The sequence below is a fragment of the Suillus discolor genome, assembly GCF_016758755.1.
Source record: "Suillus discolor strain FC423 chromosome Unknown F5147scaffold_12, whole genome shotgun sequence".
Classification (NCBI taxonomy): Eukaryota; Fungi; Basidiomycota; class Agaricomycetes; order Boletales; family Suillaceae; genus Suillus; species Suillus discolor.
The window spans coordinates 203,058-228,287 of record NW_024541259.1 but is presented as its reverse complement, the minus strand read 5'-3'; the positions used below and the strand labels follow the sequence as shown (position 1 = coordinate 228,287).

Here is a 25,230-nt window from a genome sequence, read left to right as displayed (position 1 = left end):
TCTCTCCTTCGACTAGTCAAACAAATCCGACACCTCCGCTGCCAGCGTCGTCACTGGCCACTCGATCTATCCGTGGAGTTTGCAACAAAACAGTGTATTCCCATATGCCTGGAAGTGGTTTCCTCTCTACAACGAAAGTGAGGTTACATGCTCGAACACAATATCGTAAATAAGAACAGTGGAAAGGCGCTGGTTGTACACAGTGACTCTATCACGAACGACGAACGTGGCACGACTGGTCCTTGAATATTTCTTGTAAAGCATGTTCCTCATTATTTTTGTCAGGTTCTCGAGGCTGACAATTTAAATAACCCAAGCCGAACTTAGCCTTTTATCGCAAAGGAACCCATACCTGGTACCAACTAGTTGCTATCCAATATCGAGATGGCTGACGTACTCGGAGATGTGAACATAGGCGAATTTGAGGAGTTGAGAAGGGTCGAGGCACGGTGCCTTCAACATATCACTATGACAAGTATGACAGGCATATCAGCACCAACTTGCTCTACGAAACGTAAGTTCAATAATTTTTTCGAGCTAATAATCACTCGTGTTGCTTGACAGCGATATCAGATCTGAAGTTCGGAGCTCCTCCCAAATTGTCAAGGTGCAGCCTGAGCGTCAAGTGGTCACGCCAGGCGGAGCACACCTGTCAAGCTTCTGACGTATTGAAGGTAGAACGATCTCGACAGATCACTCATTGAAGGACCCTTCACTTACATCGAAGATTCTAGGGGGTCTATTGTATGGCTTGTCGGTGCTACGCACATGCGCCTGTTTAACATCAAGCTCGCTGTTCCTCGCTTCACTGCAGTAGCTTGGTATTGTCATATCCCTGAATCGAGTATCCCGGGCCAGTATTGGTCGTTTTCTTGGTCCACTCGCATCTGCCCTTCTGCGCTCGACCATCACAGTGGCTACTCCGAGTTCATACACTTTGCATGGCATTATTTGGAATCCAGAATGGGATTTTTTGCACAATGATCAGCAAAGTACTACCGATACGGTGCTTTCATCGCTAGTTGGATGCTGATCTCCCTGCCACTGTTCACGCTTCCGGGCACAATCCTACCCCTGCTCAGGACGGGATCTACTTCATCATTCTCTGTTTGTGCATCGGAGTGCGTTACCCATCTAAAACTGTCATGCATTGATATCTGTCATTTTCCCTCAGTATCAATATACTTCATGGAGGTAGAATTCAGATAGCGTTTTCCCGGTTCAAAATTCGATTGCAACAGGAAACGAGGACGTGAGGAATCTGGAAATACCGAAAGTCGTTACAGAAAGCGTCTTCTAGTAACTCTACTGCTTGTGGTTGAAATACTCATCGTTTTCGTTGTTTCTGAATCATCGTGGCGTCAGTGACTCTGATGCGTTCGCCAATGAACTCCATAGGCGTCATAAAAATGACTCTCAATCCAGGTATCTGGCACAAAAGCCACCATATTATGATAATGTCAGCGCAGTGTGTACGAGAAGGTATATAACGTAACTTCCAAATCAAGAAAGAAAATCAAGGAAGACAAGGCGACTAAAAGAATGTTCGTCTTATGGGCAGCAAGGTACAATGCGGAAGAGAGCGTGGAAGCGAACGCAAGCGAGATCTTAGGGTATACGGAGCGAAGATTTGTCCAAAAACAAACTGGGATCCGACTTTCACCGCCTGGCACTGCCACGACCGTAGCCAGCTTGGAGGTTGTCGAGCTCGGCCTCCAGCGACTTGATAGCACTGTGTGCCATCTCCAAGTCCTTGTTGAGACGGTCCCGTTCGGCGATAAGCTATGGGACGTTAGATAGTGTCGCAATGGGTTAGAATTCACTCACGTGTTGCTCCCATTGTCTGAAGCGGGCTTCTTCGGCCTTGACCTGTTCCGTAAAGCGCTTCCTGAGCAATTCTTCCTCCTCCTTGAACTTAGGGTTGTCCACTTTCTTGACCTTGGGTTCGCCAAACTTCCTCGTCTCCATCTGTTGTTGCCTGTAGTTCTCGTAGTGCAACTCCTCCGTCGTCGAGATAAGGTCGAGCATGTGCGTACGGATAAGTAGAGAGCGCAACTTGCGGAAATCACAGTGGTTTTCATTCTCAACTTCAGCAACACCCCAAAGGTACTCGCGACCCTTGACAAGGCGACCATCAGGGGTCTGGACATCTTCAGTTGAGCCAATGATCGAGAAGGGGATAGCGTCAGTGAGCATGCGCGCATGCTCAGCAGCAGTCTCGTCATCGGTTTCAACAGGGGGTTGGTAAATACGAATTCCCTGGGCGGCGATGACTTCCCGGACGCGTTGTTTGAAAAGGAACAGATCATTTTGCGTGAGAGTGTCTGCTTTCGCAACAACGGGGATGAGGTTCACGCGCGTGCCAAGGCGCTTCATGATCTCGATATCAAGCGGCTTCAGGCTAAGGATCTAGTCAGCGTCTGGTAATGATTCAGAAATTTATATCGACTTACGTGTGCCCAGTGGGCCGGATGAAGTAGAGGCAAGCGTGAACCCTGAGGTCAATCTTTTCGTGGCGCTGAGGCTGCTGCTCCTGGCGCATATATGCCTCGTGTTGGTCATCGATAAAGTCGACGATTGGCGACCAGGAATCACGGTTGTTGACATAATCACCAAAACCGGGGGTGTCGATGACGGTAAGTTTGACCTTGAACTGCTTTTCCTCAAGCTCAGCCTTGATGATTTCGACTTCGGTGAGCTTGTCGAGTTGTTTGTGGTGCCGCCTGCTGTAGTTCCTAGCAGGAGACAACTCAGTCGTGAAAAGCGTGTTCACTAAGGTCGTCTTCCCGAGACCCGACTCGCCTGGCACGTAAACAGGTAAGCTGAAAGGCCTATCTCATTATAAATGCATTGTACTCACCAACAACCATCATGGTGAAGTGTGCACCATGTTTGGCGACGATTTTGTGCCTCTAGATTGCGTGGAAGGAGACACATAGTAGTCAGTAAAATGAGACAGATGTCAAGACAAACACCTCACCTGGTTGGGAAGGTTGGAGATACCGATGCCATCAAACGAGGGTGCTGGTGCAGATGACATGACTGACTTTTATGCTCTTGCTCGACGACAACGACAGCACTGACAGGCGACAATAGCTGAGGCGAAATTACCGACTTTTGATATTGCCAATTTGGCGTTGTTTGGTTTTATTGGTATTACTTGGCACACTAACCTTATGGGTACTAAGTAGTTCTCCTCATCGTTCAGAACCCTCAGTGACGAGAGTTCAACGTTCAACGTTCAACGGACATACCGAGGTCTTACTGCTTTCGGTACACGACTACTTGAAGTGTCCATGCAGAGCACAATCAGTGTTCAGCAAATGGACCCCTCATGAGTTACCCGGTGGCGACTGGGGTTTGGTCATGAGGAAGCCTCTGACAGGACGCTATCACGACTCACGACGTGGGGGTGCAAGAAGTTCATCTACTAAGGACTGACAATCGTAAGTAACTTACATAGTTACATTAATTACTAACTCACGACATTAATAATCATATGTCAGACACGACGACAACCGCTGCCCTTGTATGTATTCGCTCATCGATGTATCCGTCTTTCGCATTAAGTCTGTGTCTATTCATCTTGAGTATTTTGACACACAAAATGCGACCGCAATCTCAGTCTGATCATCATTTGCGATCAGGCTCAAATAGAGTTTGGTGTTCCTGGTCGTCTGCTATAGCAGACACAACTTAAATTCCAGCACACACCTGATTCTGGAGGGGAAGACATGACTACCAGGTGAACTGCTTTTGTCAAGCATGTCCTTGATGGCTCTGGGAGGTTGAAAGGCTTGTGTAGGCTGGAGGGGCAGAAAGCGTACTTCCGATTTAATCCTGCCATTCTTGCGTCCGCTCTCATGGCGTACGCCGCTAACCAATGACCACGACAAGTGGGGCTATGGATGTATCGCTTCCTCAGTTTGAAAGGGTTACGCTTTGTGACATACCAGAAGGGTTGCGCTGCCATATCTTCAGATCCCTTTCATACAGCCATATGCTGCGCGTTACTAGTGAGTCTTGTATTCACAACTCTGCCTCGTCCTATGAGCTTTTTGTCAACTCATGGACCCCCTCACAATTATCAAATATTATACAGCACAGACAACTTTGTCGAACTGCAATTCATTATCGAACTTAGCACTCAAAGATTGATACCGCCGAATCTTCAAAGGGTATCAAATGCTGAGCACCCAGCAGTAGCCCGTACAGTCATCGTACTGGAATCGAGGACACCACACGGTGCGGAAAAGGTATCATTCCAACTTAACACTGCCCATCAACAAGATTCAATTTACCAGATGTACGATAGAATGACAGTGCAACTGTAGTGCATTACGCACACTATTAGTGAGAATATGTCCTTTCTCATGACAAGGGCTGCGCTCCACAACTATGGGAGACTGGACTAAGTTTAAGCCTTCCCGATAATAATTATGTCGCAGAATGCAGTACCTAGAAGTTCAGATATGGACGATGATGTAGGAACCCTTCGTCTCCACTCCAAAAGATGCAAAGTCCCAGGACAGTACAACATTGTTGGTCGCATCCATTTTGACACCGGCGACCCCAGACGCCAGGTCTCCAGGCGTCCCATTGAAGTTGATTTCGATGTCGCTGTTGAACTTGAGAGCACCCATAGCCTGGGCGAGAAGGAGGGGTCCAACAATGGGCAGATCGATATATATTTGAACTGTGACAATCAGGGCACTCGTGTCGATGGTAATGTCAACCTGAAATGAAGGGTGCGAACACCGTTCTAATGGATGGATGAACACCGCCGGTAACATGGACTGACCTCAAAAGGGTCAACGAGAATTTTATTGACTACGACACTGTCGACAGCAGAAGTCTGGAGTACGTAGATGACTTGTCCGTCACCAAGCTTCACGTTCTCAATGCATTCTCTACAAAACTTCAGGTGCACTGCGGAATGTTAAGCTCGTGCTCTACACGCTATCGGACATACTCACGAGTAATATCTATGCAACTGTAGAATGAGCATTGATCTGAGGTACTCGAACAATATGATAAGTACCTTCAGTATTCTTGACTGCGTGGTCTGTGGCGGAAGAGACCTTGCCAGAAGCAATCATCATCGAAGGGGAGGTGAGGCTGGACATATCGTAAATAGGTCTATGTGTACGAGTGCAATCAGGCTAGACGAAGGGACTGCAGTTCACAGTTCACAATAAGCAGACTTTATACCACGAGGGCATAGTGGTTACAATGAACAACTGGAAGTACCTTGATGGGGGAGTAACTGAGCAGAATTGCACAGTGAAGACACCCGGCCGCCACACTTCATCGGTGTGCGACCTAGAAACAGTATATGCAACCACCACTTTTCCTGGACCTACAGATTGGCTCCGAACAGCCAAGTTCTTGTTCGGCTGCGCTTAGAAATTGTTAGACGCTAGACATTGACGGGGGAGTGCCCTGTACATCCGTATTCCACTGGCGGTGAAAGTGCCTCCTTTCGTATCCTTCTTCGCCTTGCGTGTTCGACTGACAACCCAATAGCTGAGAAGTAATAAGACAACAATGAGGAGGGCACTTCAAAACCTTAATATTTAGTTGATGCCTGCTGCGTGCCTTTCGAAGTTGACTATAAGGTCTATCAGCTGCCCAGAACAATCAGATTATGAAACTAGATCATAGCAGGTATGATGATCAGAAGACACGATGTAATTTTGTTGTTCTTCCAAATGCACGTTCCAAGTTCTTCAGAGATCGGGATCATCTCACATCGTTAGGACAGCTATATTGAAACTTCTAGAGGATCAGTTGCCCGTCAACTAGTTCGAAATGTATGCCAAGCTCGGCAACGCTGGCCGTAGGCACGATCAAGGAGAAATACGTCGGGACCATGCAGGGAATCCCTGGATCGCCCCATCTCGAACCTAACAAGTTCCCCGGCACTGTGCTTGTTCGACGGGCGATGTTTTATTTGAACATCACTGTTGGGCTAGACGAAGACATGTGAATCATGTGGTGGATAGAGTTCTGTTATGGAATAGTAGATAAATTGCTACTTACGTGACTACAGCCTCGCTGACTAAAGTGACGGAATGGGTTGAGCCAAGTTCCAACAATGCTCACACCCGCGAAGTAGCCCGTACTACTACCTCTGCCGCGATACTGTCGGCGTACGAATTCGCCCGTCAAGATCGATTCAAGGACGTTGAAAGGTACAGCAGAGGTACCAATCAATCGAAACCAGCTATTATGATGCGGCCTGTGAGCTTCTCGTCACTGCCTCTCAGGTAAGGTAGATGTGTATGGGGAAAGAAAAGCCTAATCGGATAATAAATATTTGAAGGTACAGGGCATCTACTTCTCCTGGCAGTATGCTGATCGCAGTTTCTGGAACAACAGTACTAGTCTATCGCTTACAGCCCGTAGTAAGAGCCTGACTAACTATCAGCCTGAGTGGGAAGTACTGATGATGATGGTATCTTTCTTCGAAGGACATACAGTAGCTCGTAGAGCCTCATCAAAAAAACGCTGTCTGTGCAAGAAATGGTCCGTCAAAAGTGGCACGGAAGATGTATTAATCGAACTTACTAGTGAGTTAGTAGCGGCTTCAAGTTGTACCCTTCTCGTCATTATTTTGTCAGACAATTATGTATGGCGAGAGACGGACCTAATTGGGTAACACCACCTGCAGATTTTGAAGGTACAAGGCACTTTCTCTGTCATTGTGCTATTGCGTGTGCACGCGTGGCGGAAAAGATAATGGTTGCTCCCATGTCCAGCCTTTCGTCGGGCGGTGCTACTCCCATTGTCACTGTCAACATAACTCCCCGTGGCCACGATGTGCTCATGCTATACAGTCTGCGAGTCGTGAACGTTGAACTGCAATTTTCATTTTCTATTCTAGCCCAAGTATCATCACACTCGCACACCATACAATATGTCGAGTCTCACTTTCCCTTCAAAGATGATTGCCTCTGGCAAGATATCTTTTGCCACAGATAGTGCAGTCAAAAATTCTGAAGGTAATTATATTCATGAATTTAAAGTACCTCGGCTCTTTGCTCATTCCGCAACCTCAGATACTATTCGTGAGCACGCTGAACGGCAGATTAGCTATGAATTTAACATTCCCGCAGTGAATCTAAAGTTCTTCAAAGAATGCATCGAGAAAGTGAAGCAGATGATGGACAAGTTATCTATATATTCCAGACTTCCGCTGTCGACGGCGTCTTTGTTAAGAAGATTGCCATCGGCCCGTTCGAGGCCAGTACATGTTGCGGACGTGTTTATGCATTGCTTACAATCATTCACACCATCCACCACAGATGGACCTATCTATCGACACCGATGCCTCGACTGCCACAATTCAAATCTATTTGAATTTGCCTATTATTGGACTCCTCCTCCTCTCCCAAGCCATGGGTTCTCTCAGGTTCAACAGCGACATTGAAGTTGACTTCAATGTCGCACCCGGAGGCCTGGTGTCGGATATCGCAGGTATCAAGGTGGATACAAACAACGATGTCCTCGTGTTCTGGGACTTCACTTCTCTTGGAGTGGAGACAAAGGGCTCCCATGTTATTTTCCACATCTGAATTCTGGGTACTTCATTTGCGACTTCATTCTTGTGGAATGGCTTCAATAGGTCTGGAGTGCGGGCGCAGGCTCTTTGGAATCTCAAAGATCATTTCTTGCTCACGGACAATTCGCTGTTTTTAGCTATACTTGCCGAACTGACTTTGTTGTTATCTCTGCGCAAGTTGCATATCTGGTCTTGCTGTTTGATTGAGTATGCTCAGACTGAGTCTTGACTTTGGCGATCTCATATCCCCATGCCTCGCATGTATGCCTTCACATGACATAGACTCTTTCAATGTAAAATTCCCGAACCTATGAACCGTAAATGGTGGACCCTCGGTTGGAGTATCCAACTTGAGATACAATGCCCATAACTTACAGCCCTGACTGCATGTTGATTCTCAACAATGACGACTAATTCAACGATAAAAAGTTAGGGTGAAATGTGTGAGTGTGATTCTGTTGAGGTCGTCACAACACGACAGGCGGTTACAAGCATATGACTCCTGTCACTTTAATATCCGACCAGGAAGGAACTTCTCGATTGAACTTCTACTCTGCGCTGACAACTCCCCGGGCCCTGCAGTTAATATGCAGAGTCCAGAGTCCAGACTACTGCGATAACACCCACCATCATACTGGCATCACGTTGCTATGCTGTCCCAACAAAACGTCAACCAGGAGTATTGGCTGAGCTTGTGTATAAGATTTAACCGCATTACGAAGAAAAAGTACTCATCTTATGACTCGAAATTGGCTCCACGTTCCCGATCGAACTCCGAGTCTTGCTTTATTCTTCTAAAGGCTGTATCCGAACTGTGAGAGAACTACTATCAGTTTTCGTGTTATTTCACCTGTAATCACTGCGGCTGCGCAACTAGGAACCAATTAAATAACCACTAAAGTCTAAGGTACACACCATCCCGAACTTCGTCAGTCATAGTCCCCGTAGCTTTGACCCACGAAATACAATAGACAACCAAATGAAGCCCACAATAGCGTTGATGGAACCTGCAAGTCGGATATTATGTCTCACTACATCCCCAAAAGGTAACGGTCCCACAAGCACCCAGACTTATTGGGGATCCTAGGGTTTCCGTGAGCGGCAGGCTGTGGACTTGAACCAGACAATAGCCCGATGTTTTGGCCCACCACAACTTGAAGTGGCTTTAAGACGTTGTGGACGGTTTGTTATAGGTATTTTAAACGATCCATTGCTTCTTGACTTTGAATTTGTACCTCCTCCTGTACCTGATTACTAGCCTACAAAGCTGAAGATTGAAGATTGCTGTAATGTCGATCGACACTGAACATCAGAACCCAACACAAGCCACCGCAACTGCCGCTAACTCAGACCCGAAGGGTAAAGGCAAGGAGAAGGAAGTCGATCGTTCTACTCATGACGACATGTCCGACTCTGAAGAATCTGGGGGTGATACATGGGCCGAATACCCTTTCGAACGATTCCCTTCGCCACCAGGCGACAAACCTCGCAATGCACGCGTCCCAAATCCTACTGCTTCCCTCGATCCGCCTCTCATGGAGTTCAACTACCCTCCTCCACCTCCTCTCGCCAACGACCCTACGTGGTTTGCACAGATGGTCGCCGACGTTCATCGCAGCCGCACTCATGTCAACACTGAACTTGGGTATGCACGAACCGAGGCCGCTGAAGCTCTGGCCGATGCAACTCTCGCAGAGGCCGAACTCAAAGCCGAGAGGGATAAAATGCAGAATTTCTTGAACCACCTGGGATCTGTCGCTGGGAAGAACTTTGTGCGCAAGATGATCAGGAAAGTCGAGCGGTCGCTGGCGACTCACGATGACAACCTGGACAACGAAGATGAAGAAGAACTACAAGGCGTAGATTATGAAGATTCAAACGGCAGCAACGAGGGTGAAGCGGATCATCAAGATGCGGAAGAGGAGGATCTTGGCGGCGGTGCCGGTGAGAGTGAGAAGGGCCCGCAAGATGCAGAAGATGAAAAATATGGTCGTGACGCTGATGATGGTTCTCGGTACGTACCTCACTTACATTTGCACCAAGTGTTAGTTTCTGACCTGTAGTTTTTAGCGAAAGGTCTGAGTCTCCACCAGCGAGCTGCAGCCCAAACTACCCTCAACAGTACCTCCATGAGCCTTTCAGCGATGGCGAAGCCAATTTTTGGTACGTAACTAGATTTAACTTGCGTGAATTGTTAAATTTTGACTGTGTGTTGTTTAGGGAAAATTCTGCGCCTCTGCCCGTAGATGAGAGTCCTGATTCCTCTCCACAAGGAATTTCGCACCAGCCATGTAGCCCCAACTGGCGTCGGGGAGATGTCACAGATGATGAGTATTCCAGCGGCGAGGACGACACATCTCGGTGAGTAACTTACTTGAATCCAATCAGTTTCTTCTAATGTGTCATTTTTAGGAAATGGACTGAACTTACACCCGCACATAAGAGCCGCAAACGACCACTTCAGGTCGAAGAGGAGACCAACAGCCCTGAGGACTCACCTCGGAAGAAAATCAAGGAAACCCCTCCGTCACCGCTTAAAGTCGCCAAAATTTGTCCAATTCCCACACGATGCTTCTATCCCCCAGAGAACAAGCAGGTCAACACAATCGACCAAGACCATGATACAGATGAGGAGTATGAGGTAGAGAATTCTCTTACTCTAGAGCATGAACCCGTACTACCAACGCCTTATTTGCCTCGACTGAACCGATTGGAGAGGGACCCGTACAGGGTACGCCAAAATTCGCAGGGGGAGCCTGAGCTATATGTTCCCGGCAGACGCGCCATCGAACTTCCTTAGATATGTATTATCAATTATTATACCATTACTCCTTCGTTTTACCACTGTAATACTTACTTTGCTCGGCTACATTTGTATACCTTGATGGCGATTTTCTGTTATACACTATCATAGCCTCCATACGACTGTGAAAGCATCACTGAAGGATAATCACGACAGGGAACTAGCAATCGTCAACAGAGAAATTGGTTAATCGCAGTAACATACACACCAAGGCCCATCCTGACCTAATTTTGCATGTCACTTTGTAATTGGTCTGAATAATAGGCAGTGCTGGGAGACAGACAGTACGAGAAGACATGAATGGGAATGAACATGGGTTAGGTAAGCCGGTTGTGATTGGTTGAGTCGTTGTCCGACGGCTCACGCCATAAATTATTACTTACATAAAAAGTGGTGTGTTCTTCGAAACGCGATTTTCACTTTCACTTGTCACCTTCAAAACCTCGCAGTGTGCTTGAATTTAAGTGTCTGCCTTTTTTTGCTTTCGACCATCATGACTTTCAACGCGACGACCGTCGCCGCTGTGGCTCAGACTACTACTCAGCAGCTCTATGCAAACATTGATTTCACGAAACTCAGTTGGCTTGAGCAGATGTGGGCTGCTTGGTACATCTGGATTGACAACCCAATCATTGCAACGGGCCTCATGAGTTTCTTGCTCCATGAGGTATTTTTTTTTCTTATTCAGAGTCCATGAACATTTGCTCATTGTTTTCAGTTTGTATACTTTGGACGTTCCATCCCTTGGATTATCATCGACGCTATTCCTTATTTCCGCCGGTGGAAACTCCAGCCTAACAAGGTTCCCACTGCCCAAGAGCAGTGGGAGTGTACGAAAATGGTGCTGTTCTCGCATTTCACCATCGAACTTCCAGCTGTGAGCCTAGTCTATGCATCTGACGTTCGAAACTAATTCTTTCTCTCCGCAAGATATGGTTATTCCACCCTATGGCAGAGAACTTTGGTATGAGTACCTGGCAGGTTCCTTTCCCTTCATGGACAACCATGTTCCCGCAAATCGCTATTTTCTTCGTCTTTGAAGATATGTTCCATTACTTTGGTGTGTGAATCCTGAAACGTCCCTGCTCTCCTTACTGATAATATCATTGTAGCCCACCAGGCACTTCACACCGGCGCATTGTACAAGCATATTCACAAGATTCATCACAAGTATTCGGCACCTTTCGGTCTTGCTGCTGAATACGCCCACCCTGCTGAAGTCTTCATTCTTGGTACTGGTACCATTGCTGGACCCGTCTTGTACTGCTGGTACACTCGTAACTTGCACATTTTCACGGTCTACATTTGGATTACGCTTCGTCTCTTCCAAGCTATCGATGCTCACAGTGGCTACGGTTGGTAGTTATCCATAGTAGCTGATCGTCAGTGCTAACATGTTCTTTTTCCTTAGACTTCCCCTGGTCGCTACAGCATATCATCCCCTTCTGGTCAGGTGCCGAGCATCATGATTTCCACCACATGGCCTTCACGAACAACTTTTCCACCTCTTTCCGGTGGTGCGACCGCATTTTTGGCACTGATGACAAGTACCGCGAGTATCGTGCACGCATCACTGCCCAAAAGGCGGCAATGAAGAACAAGAGCAAGTCTGAGCGTGAAGAGGCTGAACGCAATCTCATTGCAGAGATTGAAGCCGAGGGTTTACGTGCAGAGGCTATTGCTGAGGGGAGCATGCCTGCCCCAAAGACCGTTAAAGTCCAGTAATTGGATCTAGATACGGTGATAAGGACACATTTGCATGATTTCATTCAATCAATACCCGTAGACATGCAATAATAAATATATAGTTAATTGATTTTTTTGTTTCGCGGAGTGGAGAAAACCCAGTGTGACCGTGGTACTATAATAATCATACTGCGAACATTTTGCTGACAGTACTGCTGATCTTGACCTCAGGCCTCGTCACTGATCAATCGACTTCACAAACAAGGAACGGAGTCCTGATCATGGACGGTGTCCACTCGACATCCTCCGTATTACCTGTCGAGACCCTTGAGCTCATCTTCAATTACCTGGAACGTCACGAACTCGTCCCAGTCCTTAACAGCAACTCCATATTCCATAATACTGCACTTCGTGCGGTCTATCGTAACATATCAGAAACGTCGTCGGTCAAAGCTTTGAAACTTATAAAGACCCTTGCTTCTAATGCCACCTATTCCCGACATGTCCGTTCCATCGATCTCAACTTTGCCGACAACTTCATCACCGCCAATATCCTCCGCCTCCTAAATCGCGCGCTCCAGCAACTCAAATCGCTCACAGCACTTACCCTCAACTTCTCCCAGACAGACAACACTGCTGATGTTGCATGGATATTCCAGGGGTGTTCCTTCTCGCTCACAACCTTCACCTCATCCATGCGGTGCGACCGCTCGCTGGCGAAATTCCTGGCTATGCAGCCGAAGATAACGGAGCTTTGTCTGAGAGGGCTCAATGAGGAGTATGACTTTGCGCTGGAACCTAAGGCGCTCCCTAAGCTGGGACAGTTTAGGACCGTTACGGCTTACCCCAGCATTATCGGAGAGGTCTTGAGAGGTAGACCTGTGGAGAGCGTTTCCATGTCACTTTACCGCAGGGACGTCTGTGCATCCCTCGACACGTTGTTACTATCAGCTACAGCGATAAAGAGGCTCACTGTTCTGATCTTGGAAAGCGACCCTCCTGTCGCACTCCTTCCTCTCATCGCAGCCCGGCTACCTCATCTTGAGGCTTTCCATCTCGTGGTTCTCACGCCTCACTCCACCCATGTAAGTTTTTCATCTCATGCATGGCTTCGTCTCTTTCGTTTACTTATTGTTTACAGGAAATTCTACTCGAGATCGGCTCGAGTCTCACGCAGTTCAAGGCCCTGAGATACATCACGTTCATGGCGCCAGGTATACCTTCTTCCTTCAACGATGAAAAGATCATCGCGGAAGCATGGAGCAAAGCGTGCCCAACCCTACAGACCATCATCCTTCCTAAAGGACTGGTGTGGTTCCAGAGGGACGAGAATTGGGCATGCCTGAAGGATAACGAGGATTAAGGCTTCCTAAACTTCACAGAACGAATAAACCATCACAGTCTCGCATTAGTTGGGTGCCGGTATCGGAATTACTCGAAGGGTAAAGAAGTGCTCGTCGGGATTGTTCGTGGAAGGAGAGTGCCCACTTGGGAATAATCGGAGAGCCCACTAGTGCGGATCATCTACCACGAGACCCATGATTGTTTGTTGGCAACGATTCTCTTAAGTTGCGACGTTCAGAGGTTAAGCAGGAAGCTCTTTTTTTTAGATATCCCAATGGCGAATGTACCGACAGAAGTGCAATTTTGGAGACAGCTCTCCTGCAAATACTGTACAGGCTCGATCGGAGAAGGAAATATCAACCATACATCAACATCAGTCAAGAAGTACATTTCGCAAATAAATAGGCATCAAGGTACATCTACTTCGATCGTATCTTCTCCAGCATGTTCGAGGGTACCGATAGGATCTTGTGCTCTACATCAAACGAAGCGGCCGTTGTGTGGTTCCTCGATAGGTGATATTCGCATTCCAACTGCATGATCTTGAAATCGATAGGGTCCAGCCCATTCATGATGGGTTCTGATAGCAAGACCGGGGGCCAGCCCTTGATGAGCGAGGGAATCATGATGACGTCGTTCCGCTGACGCGGATCACAGTGGTACGTTGAATGTGTGGATTCGCATGCGCCATCTGCTGTGGTTTTCGTATGACCTTCGTTGTCATCTCCATTAATGGCGACCTCGTTATGCTCCTCTGGGACGTCATCTTGGACGCATTCATATTCGCATTCTTTGACGCCTTCATCGACACCTTTGCTGTCGTATACCGCAACATTGTCCTCGACTCCTTCGTTGTCGACCTTCGTTATGTCTTCTTCGCCGTCCTTGTCGTCTTCCATAAAATTTTCCTCCAAGCATATGTTGCCGTCCTCTGTGACTTTTTCTTTCATATCTTCGTTCTCTCCCCCGAATTGTTCCTCGACGCCTCTATTGCCGTCCTCTGTGAGTTCGTTGTCGCCTACTGCGGCATCTTCCTTGACGCACCCGTCATCTTGTTTCATAATATCTTCCTCGACGCCTTTGTCGTGCACTAAAACGTCAGCAATGAAGCCTTCCAGGCCTTCAAGTTCATCGTCGTCTTCTGTGTCGTCTTCCTTGTCGTGCACTGGAACGTCATCCATAAGGCCTTCCAGGCCTTCATCGTCGTCTTCCTTGTCTTGCACTGGAACGTCATTCATGAGGCCTTCCAGGCCTTCGTTGTCATCCTTAGCACCCTCATTGTAACTTTCCTTGACGTATTTCTGGTCATCTTTGTCGTCCTTCCTCAGGCTTTCGTCGTCTTGTTCGTCTTCCTTGCTGATCTCTTGTTCGTGTCCTCGGTCGTTTTCCATCACATCTTTGTCTTTCTTCTTTGTCTTGCTTCTGACATCTCTGGGTGGCGGCTTGTGTTCTGCTTTGTATTTAACGCGCTTTACGGCCCGACGAATCCTGCGAATCTGCGTAGCATTCATGGTGGCCCATTCACTATCGGGAAAGATGGTGCCATGCTTTCTGGTGGGGATTGGTGTTGTCGGGTAGGCATCTACGACTTCCTTCGACGGATCAATCTTTTAGGTTCAACTTAGCCTCGTTAACCACTCGTATGTTTATGAGACTTACTTCGACAAGCGTTACTACGGAGGTGTTGCTCGAAGAGTGCCTCGCAATCTCGGAAGAGGTAGTCGAACTTCTCGAACGTGGACAGGGGATGTTAGTGATAAAGGAGGTATCTCCCTCATTGCTGGAAGAGACGAATTCGCCAAGAACACTACTCGGGAGCCTGATCGACGAGAAACGATAATCGCGAGTTGACACTGCTGGCTCCTCAGGCTTACGAGACCCTCTTGCGTCATCACCTGATGGTTTGGTACTGTGGTAGATCACGAAGGCCAGGTGGAAAGTTAAGACAAATGAATACAAGGAAATCTTTCCCAAAAGTTTGAACAACGCCTGCGGGATCTTAAATATGACCATTCCAACCGCAGCCAGCATGGCCGAGACGGTCATCTCCGTAGTCCGTCTTGGCCGCTCTATCAAAGACGCTGGCATGAGGATGATGTCGTCAGTCGCGATATTCCTCCTGGGTTTATCGAAATCGTAAAGGTCGGGTGGCGGATGACACGGCAAGAAGGCATGTAAATAGAAGCTATTATGCTTTGTTTGCTACGCCGCAACGCGTCTAGGTCACGTGCTTGAAAATCACTCAGATATTACATAATTTTTAAAATAATACAATGTGATGTTCACAGGGGTACTTAAACGTCAAGAGCGCCAGTGTCTCCGCTAGTTTCACTTTCCTCATCATCACTCCCAGACCACTGTCTACAGTCATCACACAACGACATGCGGCACGACGTGCAAAGCCGCTTCGAGCACCCCGAACACGAAAAGGCCGAATCCGACACACAGCGATCGCATACCTTCGCCTGACAACTCCCGCACGACGCGACAAATTTAGGACGTTCCATCATCACCCCGTCGTCCACATCCGACTCTTCTTCAGCGCAGTCATAGCAGAGGTGCGCGCGGTGGCACTCTTGACATTCATCGATATAAGAGCAAGAGCTGCAGAACGGCCGGTTGCAGCGCGGACAGCGAATGACGACCCCCGGACTATGCTCTGCGCAGAGGTCGCATGCCCATACTTCCTGACACAGACATGCCACACCACCGCTTGCGCACTCTGGGCAGATCGTTTTAGACCAACATAACGTGCTGTTGCAGTTCCGCCACCCGGGGAGCTCGCATTTCATGCAGCAACCGCGCTTCGGAGAGTGGACGCGTTCGGATTTGGCGTATGCGACGATCAGGTTAGGAAGTACGGACTTGCTCCCGGGTAAGCCAGGAATAAGCTGAATGTCGATGGGATGACCGTTACACGATGACATGTTCCTCGTGCAACACCACGATTTACACGCAGGACACTTTTCTATCTCCCCCGTGCACCCCCACTCCTCAAGACATGGGAAACATAACACCTCTTTTTCATGCCTGCTGCACCATGTGAGCGGGGGTTCAGAGGATCCTGGACAGTTATCCGACTCGCACGATGCGACCTGACAGCTGTTGCAGTGGATAAGATTGGAGTCGCATATAGAACATCGCGGAGAGCGTGTTCGTAAACAGGCGATGTCTATTATGTCACCAATAACCTCTTGTTGTAAAAGCCGTCTGTGGTATCTCTACAGCAGTTAATTCGTACTATGACAATGAATGAGTACGATCAGACCTTACCTTCGCCTGCACCTGTTTCCATATCCTACGTGCAAGGTCACACTCCTCCACTGGCCCGGGGTTGTTCAACTCACGAAAGGAGGTCGACCTCGCGAATACGAATTCATCAATGTCTGCTATGACCGAAACCGCAAGATCGCACGGGACGGGAATGCATATGTTCCGCGCCATATCAACGAACTGCAGAGGACTGGTGGTGACAACAAATTGTGTAACAGATTGCGTGGAGAGACGAAAATGGATCACAACACTCGATAGGTCAGGAGATCCTGGTTTTTCCTGCGACATCGCGTATCCGAGGGTCGCGATGTGTTTTCCTTCGTCAACTGAGGACGGCTCATTCGATGAGTCCAACATGCGGTAGACAGTTTGCATGACCCGAAATATGTACATGCGCATTGGATGATCATAGTCTTTCTCGCACGGTGAGATGATCGTCCAGGTAGGCATGCAGAGCAGGTGGATGAATGGGGTAGAAGAGGAACCAGGAACACAAGCTGCCACGAATATCAATAGGCGTCTGTTCATTGCGATTTCCTTTCCTAGCAACACGTCCGACTGGTATCGCCTAGGGATGCAAGTAAGAGGGTATGTTTGAAACAATTCTTACGAATAGGAGGATCATTTGACAGTCTTCTATGCATACGATCCAGACCTATTCCACGATGTTTATTTTTCTGGGCGTGCTTTTGTAGATGAGGCACTGCTATCCCGACCAAGTAGAACGCGGTGCTCTGAGTCCGAGTCGGAGCTTGTGAGTCACGAGGTGAGCCGCGATTACTATCAACGTACGCTAGGATGCCACACTAGAAGGTTGTTGGAAGGAGAGCATAATTTCTCCACGGCGGGATTGCTAGAGGCTTTTAGCTACACAAGTGAATGGCAAGCGCGGAAGTTTGTCCGACCCACATTCACATTATTGCAAGCAAATCTCCCTATAAAGAAACTGAGCTCAGACAGTCTATGTCCGTGTTCAATCATGCCAACAGTAAATACAGCAAAATGATGCAAGATGTCAAAGTAGTCATGGAGAGATAGGTAACAGGAGGTTACCGACTAAGATGTTCTCGACTACGGTCTATTGGCAATTGCCAGGGCCCAGTACTACTAAAGCCGACCATCACATCCCCACGAGTGCCATAGCCACCACTCCTGCACCCAAGCTTCCCAACGCAAGCGTCTGTTTCCAAACCTCGCTACGCCACAAAATCGGGTCCATTACGAAGTCTCCTGCAAGCATCTCGACACACGCGGCGTACATCAACATCCCTGCTGAAATTGCAGACATGATTCCTTGAATGAGGAGCATTTCCACTGTCGAGAGGTGAGGCTGCGTCAGAAAAGGTAACAAGGATGTGAAATATCACAGTGGGACGTACCGACGTCATGACCCCGCCTGAATGCCAAAAGACCAATTACAATGCCCACAGGGTTGGTAACTGCAAAAAGCACGATAAGGGTAGATCGTAAAATGGCCATATATTTAGTGCCTCCATCGTCCGACGAAGGAAGAGATGCTATCCGAATGCCAAGCGATAGCCCCTCAAAAAGCTGGTGAAAAATAATAGCCACGAGGAGTGACGCTGTAATAAAATTTGGACTCGATATCGATCAACGTAAGTGAATAAAGCTACGCACCAAACTCGGGGCCCTGAGTGATCGCTAGTGTTAGACCTATGATGACAGAATGTATCATGATGCCTAATTGCAACACCTAGAAAGCGAATTAATCCACGAAGACTTCGAGCAAGTGCAACGCTCACGAGAATGCCGACAATCTGCCTTTTCTTTCCGACTTGAACCTCTTTTATTTCAGAATCGAGCGTATGTGAATGCCCATGCTCAGCCTGCAGCACCCGGTCATGAACTATGTCAGTCACGATACCCTGTTCTAATTCTTCTGGGTCATATGATGACGACAACTTGAATCCGCGTTCATGGTGCGTATCATGGGAGCACCTAGCCTCATGTCTATGATGTCCTTCGAAGAAATAGGAATCGTGCCTGTGCGGCTGACTCGTAGACCCATACGAGAACGATCGCGTTCGTCGAGGGCTTTGTGGGGAATAAGAATGTACGAGATGCGTGCGCTCAGATTGGGAAGCAGAGCTTTCCAGTGGCTTAGGCGTATCGACGCGACGGGTAGGTGTCGTAGAGATGGGTGTCGATGCAGTTATCGGGGTAGTCGATCGTGGAGATGGAGTCGGTGAACCGTATGAATGGAGCCGGTCTACGTATGAAGTGGATACATCTGAGAGCCGATCAGTGAGCGCTCATTTTTGTGGCGATACAGGACACGCACATTCAATCAAGAAGATGGATAAAAGCGAGGCCAATCTATAGAATGGATATATTTGTTACAGAGAGAAGGCGGGAAATGACAGGGTGACGTACACGATGAGACCAGTAAAATCCCCTATCTTCGACTGTGAGCGTAGAATTGGGTTGTTCAAAGCCTCGAAGGAGTCTTGGAGGAGATGAACGAACGCTGTGGACAGGATGACACCTGGTGATATAATGATAATGTCAGAAACTGATATTCCAGACTGAGTGATATCTCACCTGTTCCAAAGTGTTTTCCAATAAAAAAGACGATGCGAGGGATTTGAAGAAACGTGAGGCGCTTCGAGAGCAAAGGAAATGATGATGCTAATAAACAGTAGCTAGTATCGCAAGATTCGGAGAGAGCAAGTGCTACTCATGAGGATACCAGTAACGTACCGACAAGAGATACAACAAAAATAATGCATATTGCGCTGATGCGCGAACCTACGAGTTCTACATTTGAATACATACCTGACACAGCGTCTGTGTTCATGCAGTGACGAGGATGGTGAGCTTATTTATGGTGAAGTGCCTAGACCTTGTCACGGTGCGTACCGTATTAGTATCCGATTGGCTGGTCACCAAAATGACAATACTAGTTCCCGCCGGATTGTGAGTTCGTCGTCGTTCGACGGTCGTGTTCAATGCAAGCCTCGTGGGTCGTGTTCTGCGCTTTCAAGCCTAGAGGCGTAGTAGGTGGGTAAGAAAATATTTGGCAGCGATGTGGCAAAGGCCGCCATGCCATGATTATTTCTAAGGTTCACTAGTTGGGGACCTCACCAGTCACCAACATAATTTACGTCACATGCACAGTACTAGTATTGATATTACCCGAACAGTACTCGGCACTCGAGCTGTCCTCAGGCCATGGCCTTTTAATTTTTCAAGAATATAACTCGCCTCAGCACCACTACCACTAGTACAGAGTTGCGTAAGATAAAGATGCCAGGAATGGCACTTTTCAGCGCTTTATCGACCATGTCGTTCCTTTAATTTGGCAGACGTGAGAGTCGGTGACATCCTATAACAGTGCATGTAACTTTTGTGGCGACCGTGTCCAATTGATACTGTGTAGGGAACAGTACTATTACATATCTCCTTCCTTCTTGAAAATCAGGGTGCTTGCCTCAAAGCCTGCTCAAAGTCCGCGATGATGTCGTTAATGTGTTCGATACCCACGGACACCTGCCCAAATAATCAGTCAAATTTGAACATTTCCATCAGAAGCATCACGCACCCGGATCAAATCAGGCGTGACCCCCGAAGACAGTTGCTCCTCATCACTCAGTTGTTGGTGCGTCGTCGACGCGGGGTGGATGACAAGGGTCTTGGCATCACCGACGTTCGCGAGATGACTAGCCAATTTCAGGCCGTCTACAACCGTGCTTGCCACGCTGACGTCGCCCCTGGCGCCGAAGCTGAGAACACCGCCAAAGGCGTTTGGGCGGAGAAGCTTCTTCGCCCTCTCGTGATAGGGGTGACTCTCTAGGCCAAGATAAGAAACCCACGCGACCTTCTCGTGTTTTGAAAGCCACCTAAGAACAATAAAAGTTTCCTCATGGATCAGTGCATGGCGGCTTACTGAGCGAGGGCTAAAGCGTTTTCGGAGTGTCTCTGAGCCCTCAAGCTAAGCGTTTCAATACCTTGGATGAGCAAGAATGCGGCGAATGGATTCAGGGCCGGACCCAAATCACGAAGGAGCTCGACGCGAAGCTTGGTAGCGAAAGCGACAGCACCGAATGTGTCGTGAAAGATCAAGCCATGGTATGCCTGGGACGGAGAAGTGAACGACGGGAACTTGCCGGAGCGTGCCCAGTTGAATTTGCCTGACAGAAAAGATGAGACATGCAGGTTGAAAGTGATCGCGGAGTGAACGTACCTGAATCGATGACAACACCTGCAATCGTCGTTCCATGACCTCCGATCCACTTGGTTGCACTGTGCACTGATGACCATACAGATCAGCCGCGGATCACCTACATGAGAGATATGCTCACCAACAATGTCTGCGCCCAAATCGATGGGTTTGATGAGGTATCCTCCAATTCCAAACGTATTGTCCACAATTAAGGGGATGCCGTGATCATGTGCAACCTATTGACTTAACATGAGCAGCGGTCCATCGACAATGATTAGTATGCGCACTTTTGCCAGCTCAGGAATGGGCGCAACGTTATACTTTGGATTACCAATGCTCTCGACGTAAATTGCCTTCGTGTTCTCATCGATTGCGGCTGCGAAAAGCGCTGGGTCATCGCCATTCACGAACTTCACACCGATACCAAACTTTTTGAACGTTACTGCACACCGTATGGGTCATGATATGGTAGGAAGACGCTGACAAACGAACCTTTGAACTGGTTGTATGTCTTCAACCTCATTAGTTAAAACAACAACCTCTCGACTCCCCAAAATAATAAACTTACCCCTCCGTAGAGATATGATCTGTTGCCAAGATGTCAATCGGGAATCTAGACCTGAAAGACTGGGCCTTACGTTGAGACGATGTTGTCGCCTGCACTGGCTATCGTGGATATGGCAAGGAATTGGGCAGACTGACCGGAGGCTGTTGCGACGGCTGCAACGCCACCTTCAAGGGCAGCCATTCGAGTCTCGAAGACATCCTACATGAATAGAGGTAGGTACTTGGCTGCAGGGAAGGATTGATGAAAGAATGACGTACGACAGTGGGGTTGCCAATACGAGAATATATGTGTCCAAAAGCCCTGTATAATGTCCCATCAAGTTCAATTCGCCTTCCTCAATGAAACTAACTTGAGGCTGCAAAGATCCGCGCCATGCTGAAGTGATGATAAGCCCCTAAATCAAATCATGGTGCAAAGTGACCAACTTGAAAGTTGTTAAAGACGAAACTCGTGGAGGCGTAAATAGGAACTGCGCGAGCATTGGTCGTAGGATCAGGAACCTGACCGGCGTGCAACTGCAGCGTCTCGAATTCCTGGGGCCTTCGACCAAAAGTTAACCACTGCGAAAAACCTTGAAATAAGACATGTGACTCACTTGTTTGCTTGAGCCATCGCAATTCGACGTTGGAATGGGAGATAAGTGGGTTTGCGTGCAGACTCCGACTACTCTGCTATAAATATGATATTCAAGGTTCTGAGTATCAGTGGTACATCATCACAAACATTGCTCAACTGTGATGAAACCTTACGGAAAGTTTAGGTCCAGTCTGAGGGTGTTCCAGCCGCCCGCCTAGATCCTAGGGGTGTTTAATTCCCAATCCAAGAGGCTCAGAAACACACGCGATAGAATGGGTTTGCCACATGCACGCGCTCACTGGAGACTGCACAGCGATGCGCATTAGGTATCAAAATATGCGGGATGTCGCCAGTGTGAATAGTATTGAGAACGGTACTACTGGTCACCCAGAGCTGCTTACTACTATAAAAATGGACAACTAAAGTACATCGCACGCGAAGGGAACGACGCAGGCGGCAGCGGGAGGAAGAAAACAATAGGGTGGCTGTAAGTAGATCGCTCGACAAAAGTACATCATTTTACTTATAATCTTACTTAATCAACTTGGCCGTATTTGTTTCCTCTCTCATGCATCACTCACCTGGTAAATTTTGAGCGATTTCATTCCTTTAATTCGGCAAATCAGTGAGAGTCGGTAAGACTCTATAACAATGCATGTAACTTTTTTGACAGCCGTGTCCAAATGATACTATGTAGGGAACAGTACTATTACATATCTCTTTCCTTCTTGAAAATCAGGGTGCTTGCCTCAAAGCCTGCTCAAAGTCGGCGATGATGTCGTTAATGTGTTCGATGCCCACGGACACCTGCCCAAATAATCAGTCAAATTTGAACATTTCCATCAGAAGCATGACTCACTCGGATCAAATCAGGCGTGACCCCTGAAGACAGCTGTTCCTCATCACTGAGCTGTTGGTGCGTCGTCGACGCAGGGTGGATGACGAGGGTCTTGGCATCACCGACGTTTGCGAGATTACTAGCCAATTTCAGGCCGTCTACAACCGTGCTTGCCACGCTAAGTTCGCCCCTGACGCCGAAGCTGAGAACACCGCCAAAGGCGTTTGGGCGGAGAAGCTTCTTCGCCCTCTCGTGATAGGGGTGACTCTCTAGGCCAAGATAAGAAACCCATGCGACCTTCTCGTGTTTTGACAGCCACCTAAAAACAATATAAGTTTCCTCACGGATCAATGCATGACAACTTACTGAGCAAGCGCTAAAGTGTTTTCGGAGTGTCTCTGAGCCCTCAAGCTAAGCGTTTCAATACCTTGAATGAGCAAGAATGCGGCGAATGGGTTCAAGGCCGGACCCAAATCACGGAGGAGCTCGACGCGAAGCTTGATAGCGAAAGCGATAGCACCGAATGTGTCGTGAAAGATCAAGCCATGGTATCCCTCGGAGGGAGAAGTGAACGACGGGAACTTGCCGGAGCGTGCCCAGTTGAATTTGCCTGACAGAAAAGATGAGTCATGCAGATTGAAAGCGATCGTGAAGTGAACGCACCCGAATCGATGACAATACCTGCAATCGTCGTTCCATGACCTCCGATCCACTTGGTTGCACTGTGCACTGATGACCATACAGATGAGCTGCGGATCACCTACGTGAGGGATATGCTCACAAACAATGTCTGCGCCCAAATCGATGGGTCGGATGAGGTATCCTCCAATTCCAAACGTATTGTCCACAATTAAGGGGATGCCGTGATCATGTGCAACCTATTGACTTAACATGAGCAGCGGTCCATTGACGATGATTAGCATGCGCACTTTCGCCAGCTCAGGAATGGGCGCAACGTTATACTTTGGGTTACCAATGCTCTCGACGAAAATTGCCTTGGTGTTCTCATCGATTGCTGCTGCGAAAAGCGCCGGATCATCGCCATCCACGAACTTCACGCCGATACCAAACTTTTTGAACGTTACTGCACACCGTATGAGTCATAATACTGGTAAGACACTGACAAACGAACCTTTGAACTGGTTGTATGTCTTCAAGCGACCACATTAGTTAAAATAATACCTCGACCCCAAAAAATAATAGACTTACCCCTCCATAAAGATATGACCTGTTGCCAAGATGTCAATCGGGGATCTGGACCTGAAAGATGGGCCTTACGTTGAAACGATGTTGTCGCCTGCACTGGCTATGGTGGAAATAGCAAGGAATTGGGCAGACTGTCCGGAGGCTGTTGCGACGGCCGCAACGCCACCTTCAAGGGCAGCCATTCGAGTCTCGAAGACATCCTGTATGAATAGAAGTATTTGGTTGTAGAGGGATCGATGAAAGAATCACGTACGACAGTGGGGTTGCCAATACGAGAATATATGTGTCCAAAAGCCCTGTATGATGTTCCATTAAGTTCAATTCGCTTGTCATACTCGATGAAACTGACTTGAGACCGAAAAGCTCTGCGCCATGCTGAAGTTGTGATGAGCCCCTAAATCAAATCTTGGTGCAAAGTGACGAACGTTAGAGTCGTTAAAGACGAAGCTCGTGGAGGCGTAAATAGGAACTGCGCGAGCATTGGTTGTAGGATCAGGAACTTGACCAGCATGCAACTGCAGCGTCTCGAATTCCTGGGGCCTTTGACCAAAAGTTAAGGACTGGGAAAGACATTGAAACGAGAAACGGCACTCACTTGTTTGCTTGAGCCATCACAATTTGATGTTGGAATGGGAGATAAGTGGGATTGCGTGCAGACTCCGACTGCCCTATTATAAATATGATATTCAAGGTTCTGAGTATCGCGGTGTGTCAGAAAATATAGGAATGACGATCAATCACGCAAGTATATTACTACATCACGAGTTCAAGCTCAAGTATAACCCTGGCCGAGGAATTAAGACAACATGTGAGAGAGAATTTGGATCATTGGAGCTACAGAGTGGAAGAACCACGGACCGATAGGCACGGAAGCTGTTGAACTCGTGAGTCTTGTGACTCTCTACTCCCAAGGTCGGTAGCTCCGAGTCCAACTTGAGTTCAGGCCTCATCAATGGTAAATCAGATAGCAGAGCCCTAACGTCGATGGGCCTTCCTTGGCTTCTATAGAAGGCTGTTCAGGAGAGATGGATCTTCTGTTGGAATGCCAAGTTCTCCCATCGGAGGATATGTCTGTATCTTGACGGAAGTTGACCCACATCCATAGCTAGTACATACCAATCATATTCCCTGCAGCTAAACTGATCATCCATTGGCAGTATCGATTGGTGTGACTTGCAGAGGCAGAGAG

At 47.9% G+C, this 25,230-nt stretch overlaps 10 protein-coding genes across 10 annotated transcripts; 4 read left to right on the top strand and 6 right to left on the bottom strand.

Moving 5' to 3' along the window:
* Positions 1–1,659: 1,659 nt before the first annotated feature.
* Positions 1,660–3,040, bottom strand: F5147DRAFT_571318 (Septin-domain-containing protein; the record flags this gene model as incomplete). Its single annotated transcript, XM_041431040.1, has 5 exons — positions 1,660–1,782; positions 1,828–2,401; positions 2,454–2,802; positions 2,861–2,912; positions 2,981–3,040. 5 exons carry the CDS (start codon positions 3,038–3,040, stop codon positions 1,660–1,662), a joined length of 1,158 nt encoding a protein of 385 aa, XP_041295858.1.
* A 1,426-nt stretch (positions 3,041–4,466) lies between these two features.
* On the bottom strand, positions 4,467–5,126 carry F5147DRAFT_650400 (uncharacterized protein; the record flags this gene model as incomplete). Its single annotated transcript, XM_041433450.1, has 4 exons — positions 4,467–4,736; positions 4,802–4,929; positions 4,977–4,985; positions 5,042–5,126. The coding sequence occupies 4 exons, from the start codon at positions 5,124–5,126 to the stop codon at positions 4,467–4,469; spliced, it is 492 nt and encodes a 163-aa protein (XP_041295857.1).
* Positions 5,127–6,753: 1,627 nt separating this feature from the next.
* On the top strand, positions 6,754–7,577 carry F5147DRAFT_770683 (uncharacterized protein; the record flags this gene model as incomplete). The annotated part of the gene is made up of 4 exons (XM_041441169.1): positions 6,754–6,822; positions 6,887–7,004; positions 7,062–7,249; positions 7,308–7,577. 4 exons carry the CDS (start codon positions 6,754–6,756, stop codon positions 7,575–7,577), a joined length of 645 nt encoding a protein of 214 aa, XP_041295856.1.
* Positions 7,578–8,589: 1,012 nt separating this feature from the next.
* On the top strand, positions 8,590–10,666 carry F5147DRAFT_681056 (uncharacterized protein). Its single transcript, XM_041436350.1, has 6 exons — positions 8,590–9,578; positions 9,635–9,727; positions 9,785–9,925; positions 9,977–10,358; positions 10,421–10,527; positions 10,576–10,666. The coding sequence occupies exons 1-5, from the start codon at positions 8,854–8,856 to the stop codon at positions 10,493–10,495; spliced, it is 1,416 nt and encodes a 471-aa protein (XP_041295855.1). The 5' UTR covers positions 8,590–8,853; the 3' UTR covers positions 10,496–10,527; positions 10,576–10,666.
* A 110-nt stretch (positions 10,667–10,776) lies between these two features.
* F5147DRAFT_681055 (uncharacterized protein) lies at positions 10,777–12,210 on the top strand. Its single transcript, XM_041436349.1, has 5 exons — positions 10,777–11,034; positions 11,086–11,244; positions 11,298–11,427; positions 11,480–11,722; positions 11,779–12,210. Exons 1-5 carry the CDS (start codon positions 10,861–10,863, stop codon positions 12,090–12,092), a joined length of 1,020 nt encoding a protein of 339 aa, XP_041295854.1. The 5' UTR covers positions 10,777–10,860; the 3' UTR covers positions 12,093–12,210.
* Positions 12,211–12,255: 45 nt separating this feature from the next.
* On the top strand, positions 12,256–13,735 carry F5147DRAFT_759188 (uncharacterized protein). Its single transcript, XM_041440435.1, has 2 exons — positions 12,256–13,138; positions 13,195–13,735. Exons 1-2 carry the CDS (start codon positions 12,335–12,337, stop codon positions 13,414–13,416), a joined length of 1,026 nt encoding a protein of 341 aa, XP_041295853.1. The 5' UTR covers positions 12,256–12,334; the 3' UTR covers positions 13,417–13,735.
* A 1,890-nt stretch (positions 13,736–15,625) lies between these two features.
* Positions 15,626–17,256, bottom strand: F5147DRAFT_681049 (uncharacterized protein). Its single transcript, XM_041436348.1, has 2 exons — positions 16,671–17,256; positions 15,626–16,618 (listed from the first exon to the last, which is right to left on the bottom strand). Exons 1-2 carry the CDS (start codon positions 17,196–17,198, stop codon positions 15,692–15,694), a joined length of 1,455 nt encoding a protein of 484 aa, XP_041295852.1. The 5' UTR covers positions 17,199–17,256; the 3' UTR covers positions 15,626–15,691.
* Positions 17,257–17,462: 206 nt separating this feature from the next.
* On the bottom strand, positions 17,463–19,718 carry F5147DRAFT_681046 (zinc iron permease). The gene is made up of 10 exons (XM_041436347.1): positions 19,551–19,718; positions 19,392–19,478; positions 19,233–19,319; positions 19,065–19,176; positions 18,973–19,007; positions 18,434–18,921; positions 18,309–18,384; positions 18,050–18,253; positions 17,580–17,984; positions 17,463–17,523 (listed from the first exon to the last, which is right to left on the bottom strand). Exons 2-9 carry the CDS (start codon positions 19,462–19,464, stop codon positions 17,791–17,793), a joined length of 1,269 nt encoding a protein of 422 aa, XP_041295851.1. The 5' UTR covers positions 19,465–19,478; positions 19,551–19,718; the 3' UTR covers positions 17,463–17,523; positions 17,580–17,790.
* A 280-nt stretch (positions 19,719–19,998) lies between these two features.
* Positions 19,999–22,124, bottom strand: F5147DRAFT_681044 (Cys/Met metabolism PLP-dependent enzyme-domain-containing protein). Its single transcript, XM_041436346.1, has 13 exons — positions 22,017–22,124; positions 21,847–21,961; positions 21,771–21,796; positions 21,679–21,721; positions 21,492–21,619; positions 21,422–21,440; positions 21,346–21,364; positions 21,141–21,295; positions 20,993–21,089; positions 20,875–20,940; positions 20,578–20,821; positions 20,233–20,530; positions 19,999–20,180 (listed from the first exon to the last, which is right to left on the bottom strand). Exons 1-13 carry the CDS (start codon positions 22,031–22,033, stop codon positions 20,109–20,111), a joined length of 1,299 nt encoding a protein of 432 aa, XP_041295850.1. The 5' UTR covers positions 22,034–22,124; the 3' UTR covers positions 19,999–20,108.
* Positions 22,125–22,600: 476 nt separating this feature from the next.
* On the bottom strand, positions 22,601–24,799 carry F5147DRAFT_681040 (Cys/Met metabolism PLP-dependent enzyme-domain-containing protein). The gene is made up of 13 exons (XM_041436345.1): positions 24,637–24,799; positions 24,467–24,581; positions 24,391–24,416; positions 24,295–24,337; positions 24,114–24,241; positions 24,045–24,063; positions 23,968–23,986; positions 23,765–23,919; positions 23,617–23,713; positions 23,499–23,564; positions 23,202–23,445; positions 22,857–23,154; positions 22,601–22,804 (listed from the first exon to the last, which is right to left on the bottom strand). Exons 1-13 carry the CDS (start codon positions 24,651–24,653, stop codon positions 22,733–22,735), a joined length of 1,299 nt encoding a protein of 432 aa, XP_041295849.1. The 5' UTR covers positions 24,654–24,799; the 3' UTR covers positions 22,601–22,732.
* Positions 24,800–25,230: the final 431 nt, after the last annotated feature.

Excerpts from the sequence above, each read along its gene's own strand:
- F5147DRAFT_681056 (XM_041436350.1), top strand. The coding sequence starts at position 8,854 with ATGTCGATCGACACTGAACATCAGAACCCAACACAAGCCACCGCAACT. Across the intron at positions 9,579-9,634 it reads GACGCTGATGATGGTTCTCG|CGAAAGGTCTGAGTCTCCAC; the intron begins GTACGTACCTCA and ends TGTAGTTTTTAG. Across the intron at positions 9,926-9,976 it reads GGCGAGGACGACACATCTCG|GAAATGGACTGAACTTACAC; the intron begins GTGAGTAACTTA and ends TGTCATTTTTAG.
- F5147DRAFT_681055 (XM_041436349.1), top strand. The coding sequence starts at position 10,861 with ATGACTTTCAACGCGACGACCGTCGCCGCTGTGGCTCAGACTACTACT. Across the intron at positions 11,245-11,297 it reads TCACCATCGAACTTCCAGCT|ATATGGTTATTCCACCCTAT; the intron begins GTGAGCCTAGTC and ends TCTCTCCGCAAG. Across the intron at positions 11,723-11,778 it reads CGATGCTCACAGTGGCTACG|ACTTCCCCTGGTCGCTACAG; the intron begins GTTGGTAGTTAT and ends CTTTTTCCTTAG.
- F5147DRAFT_759188 (XM_041440435.1), top strand. The coding sequence starts at position 12,335 with ATGGACGGTGTCCACTCGACATCCTCCGTATTACCTGTCGAGACCCTT. Across the intron at positions 13,139-13,194 it reads TCACGCCTCACTCCACCCAT|GAAATTCTACTCGAGATCGG; the intron begins GTAAGTTTTTCA and ends TATTGTTTACAG.
- F5147DRAFT_681049 (XM_041436348.1), bottom strand. The coding sequence starts at position 17,198 with ATGAACAGACGCCTATTGATATTCGTGGCAGCTTGTGTTCCTGGTTCC. Across the intron at positions 16,619-16,670 it reads GGAAACAGGTGCAGGCGAAG|AGATACCACAGACGGCTTTT; the intron begins GTAAGGTCTGAT and ends TAACTGCTGTAG.
- F5147DRAFT_681046 (XM_041436347.1), bottom strand. The coding sequence starts at position 19,464 with ATGTATTCAAATGTAGAACTCGTAGGTTCGCGCATCAGCGCAATATGC. Across the intron at positions 19,177-19,232 it reads TGGAAAACACTTTGGAACAG|GTGTCATCCTGTCCACAGCG; the intron begins GTGAGATATCAC and ends TTATATCACCAG. Across the intron at positions 18,254-18,308 it reads CACTCAGGGCCCCGAGTTTG|CGTCACTCCTCGTGGCTATT; the intron begins GTGCGTAGCTTT and ends ATTTTATTACAG.
- F5147DRAFT_681044 (XM_041436346.1), bottom strand. Across the intron at positions 21,620-21,678 it reads GTATTGGCAACCCCACTGTC|GATGTCTTCGAGACTCGAAT; the intron begins GTACGTCATTCT and ends CTATTCATGTAG. Across the intron at positions 20,531-20,577 it reads AACGCTTTAGCCCTCGCTCA|GTGGCTTTCAAAACACGAGA; the intron begins GTAAGCCGCCAT and ends TATTGTTCTTAG.
- F5147DRAFT_681040 (XM_041436345.1), bottom strand. Across the intron at positions 24,417-24,466 it reads TCGTCTTTAACGACTCTAAC|CATGGCGCAGAGCTTTTCGG; the intron begins GTTCGTCACTTT and ends TCACAACTTCAG. Across the intron at positions 23,155-23,201 it reads AACACTTTAGCGCTTGCTCA|GTGGCTGTCAAAACACGAGA; the intron begins GTAAGTTGTCAT and ends TATTGTTTTTAG.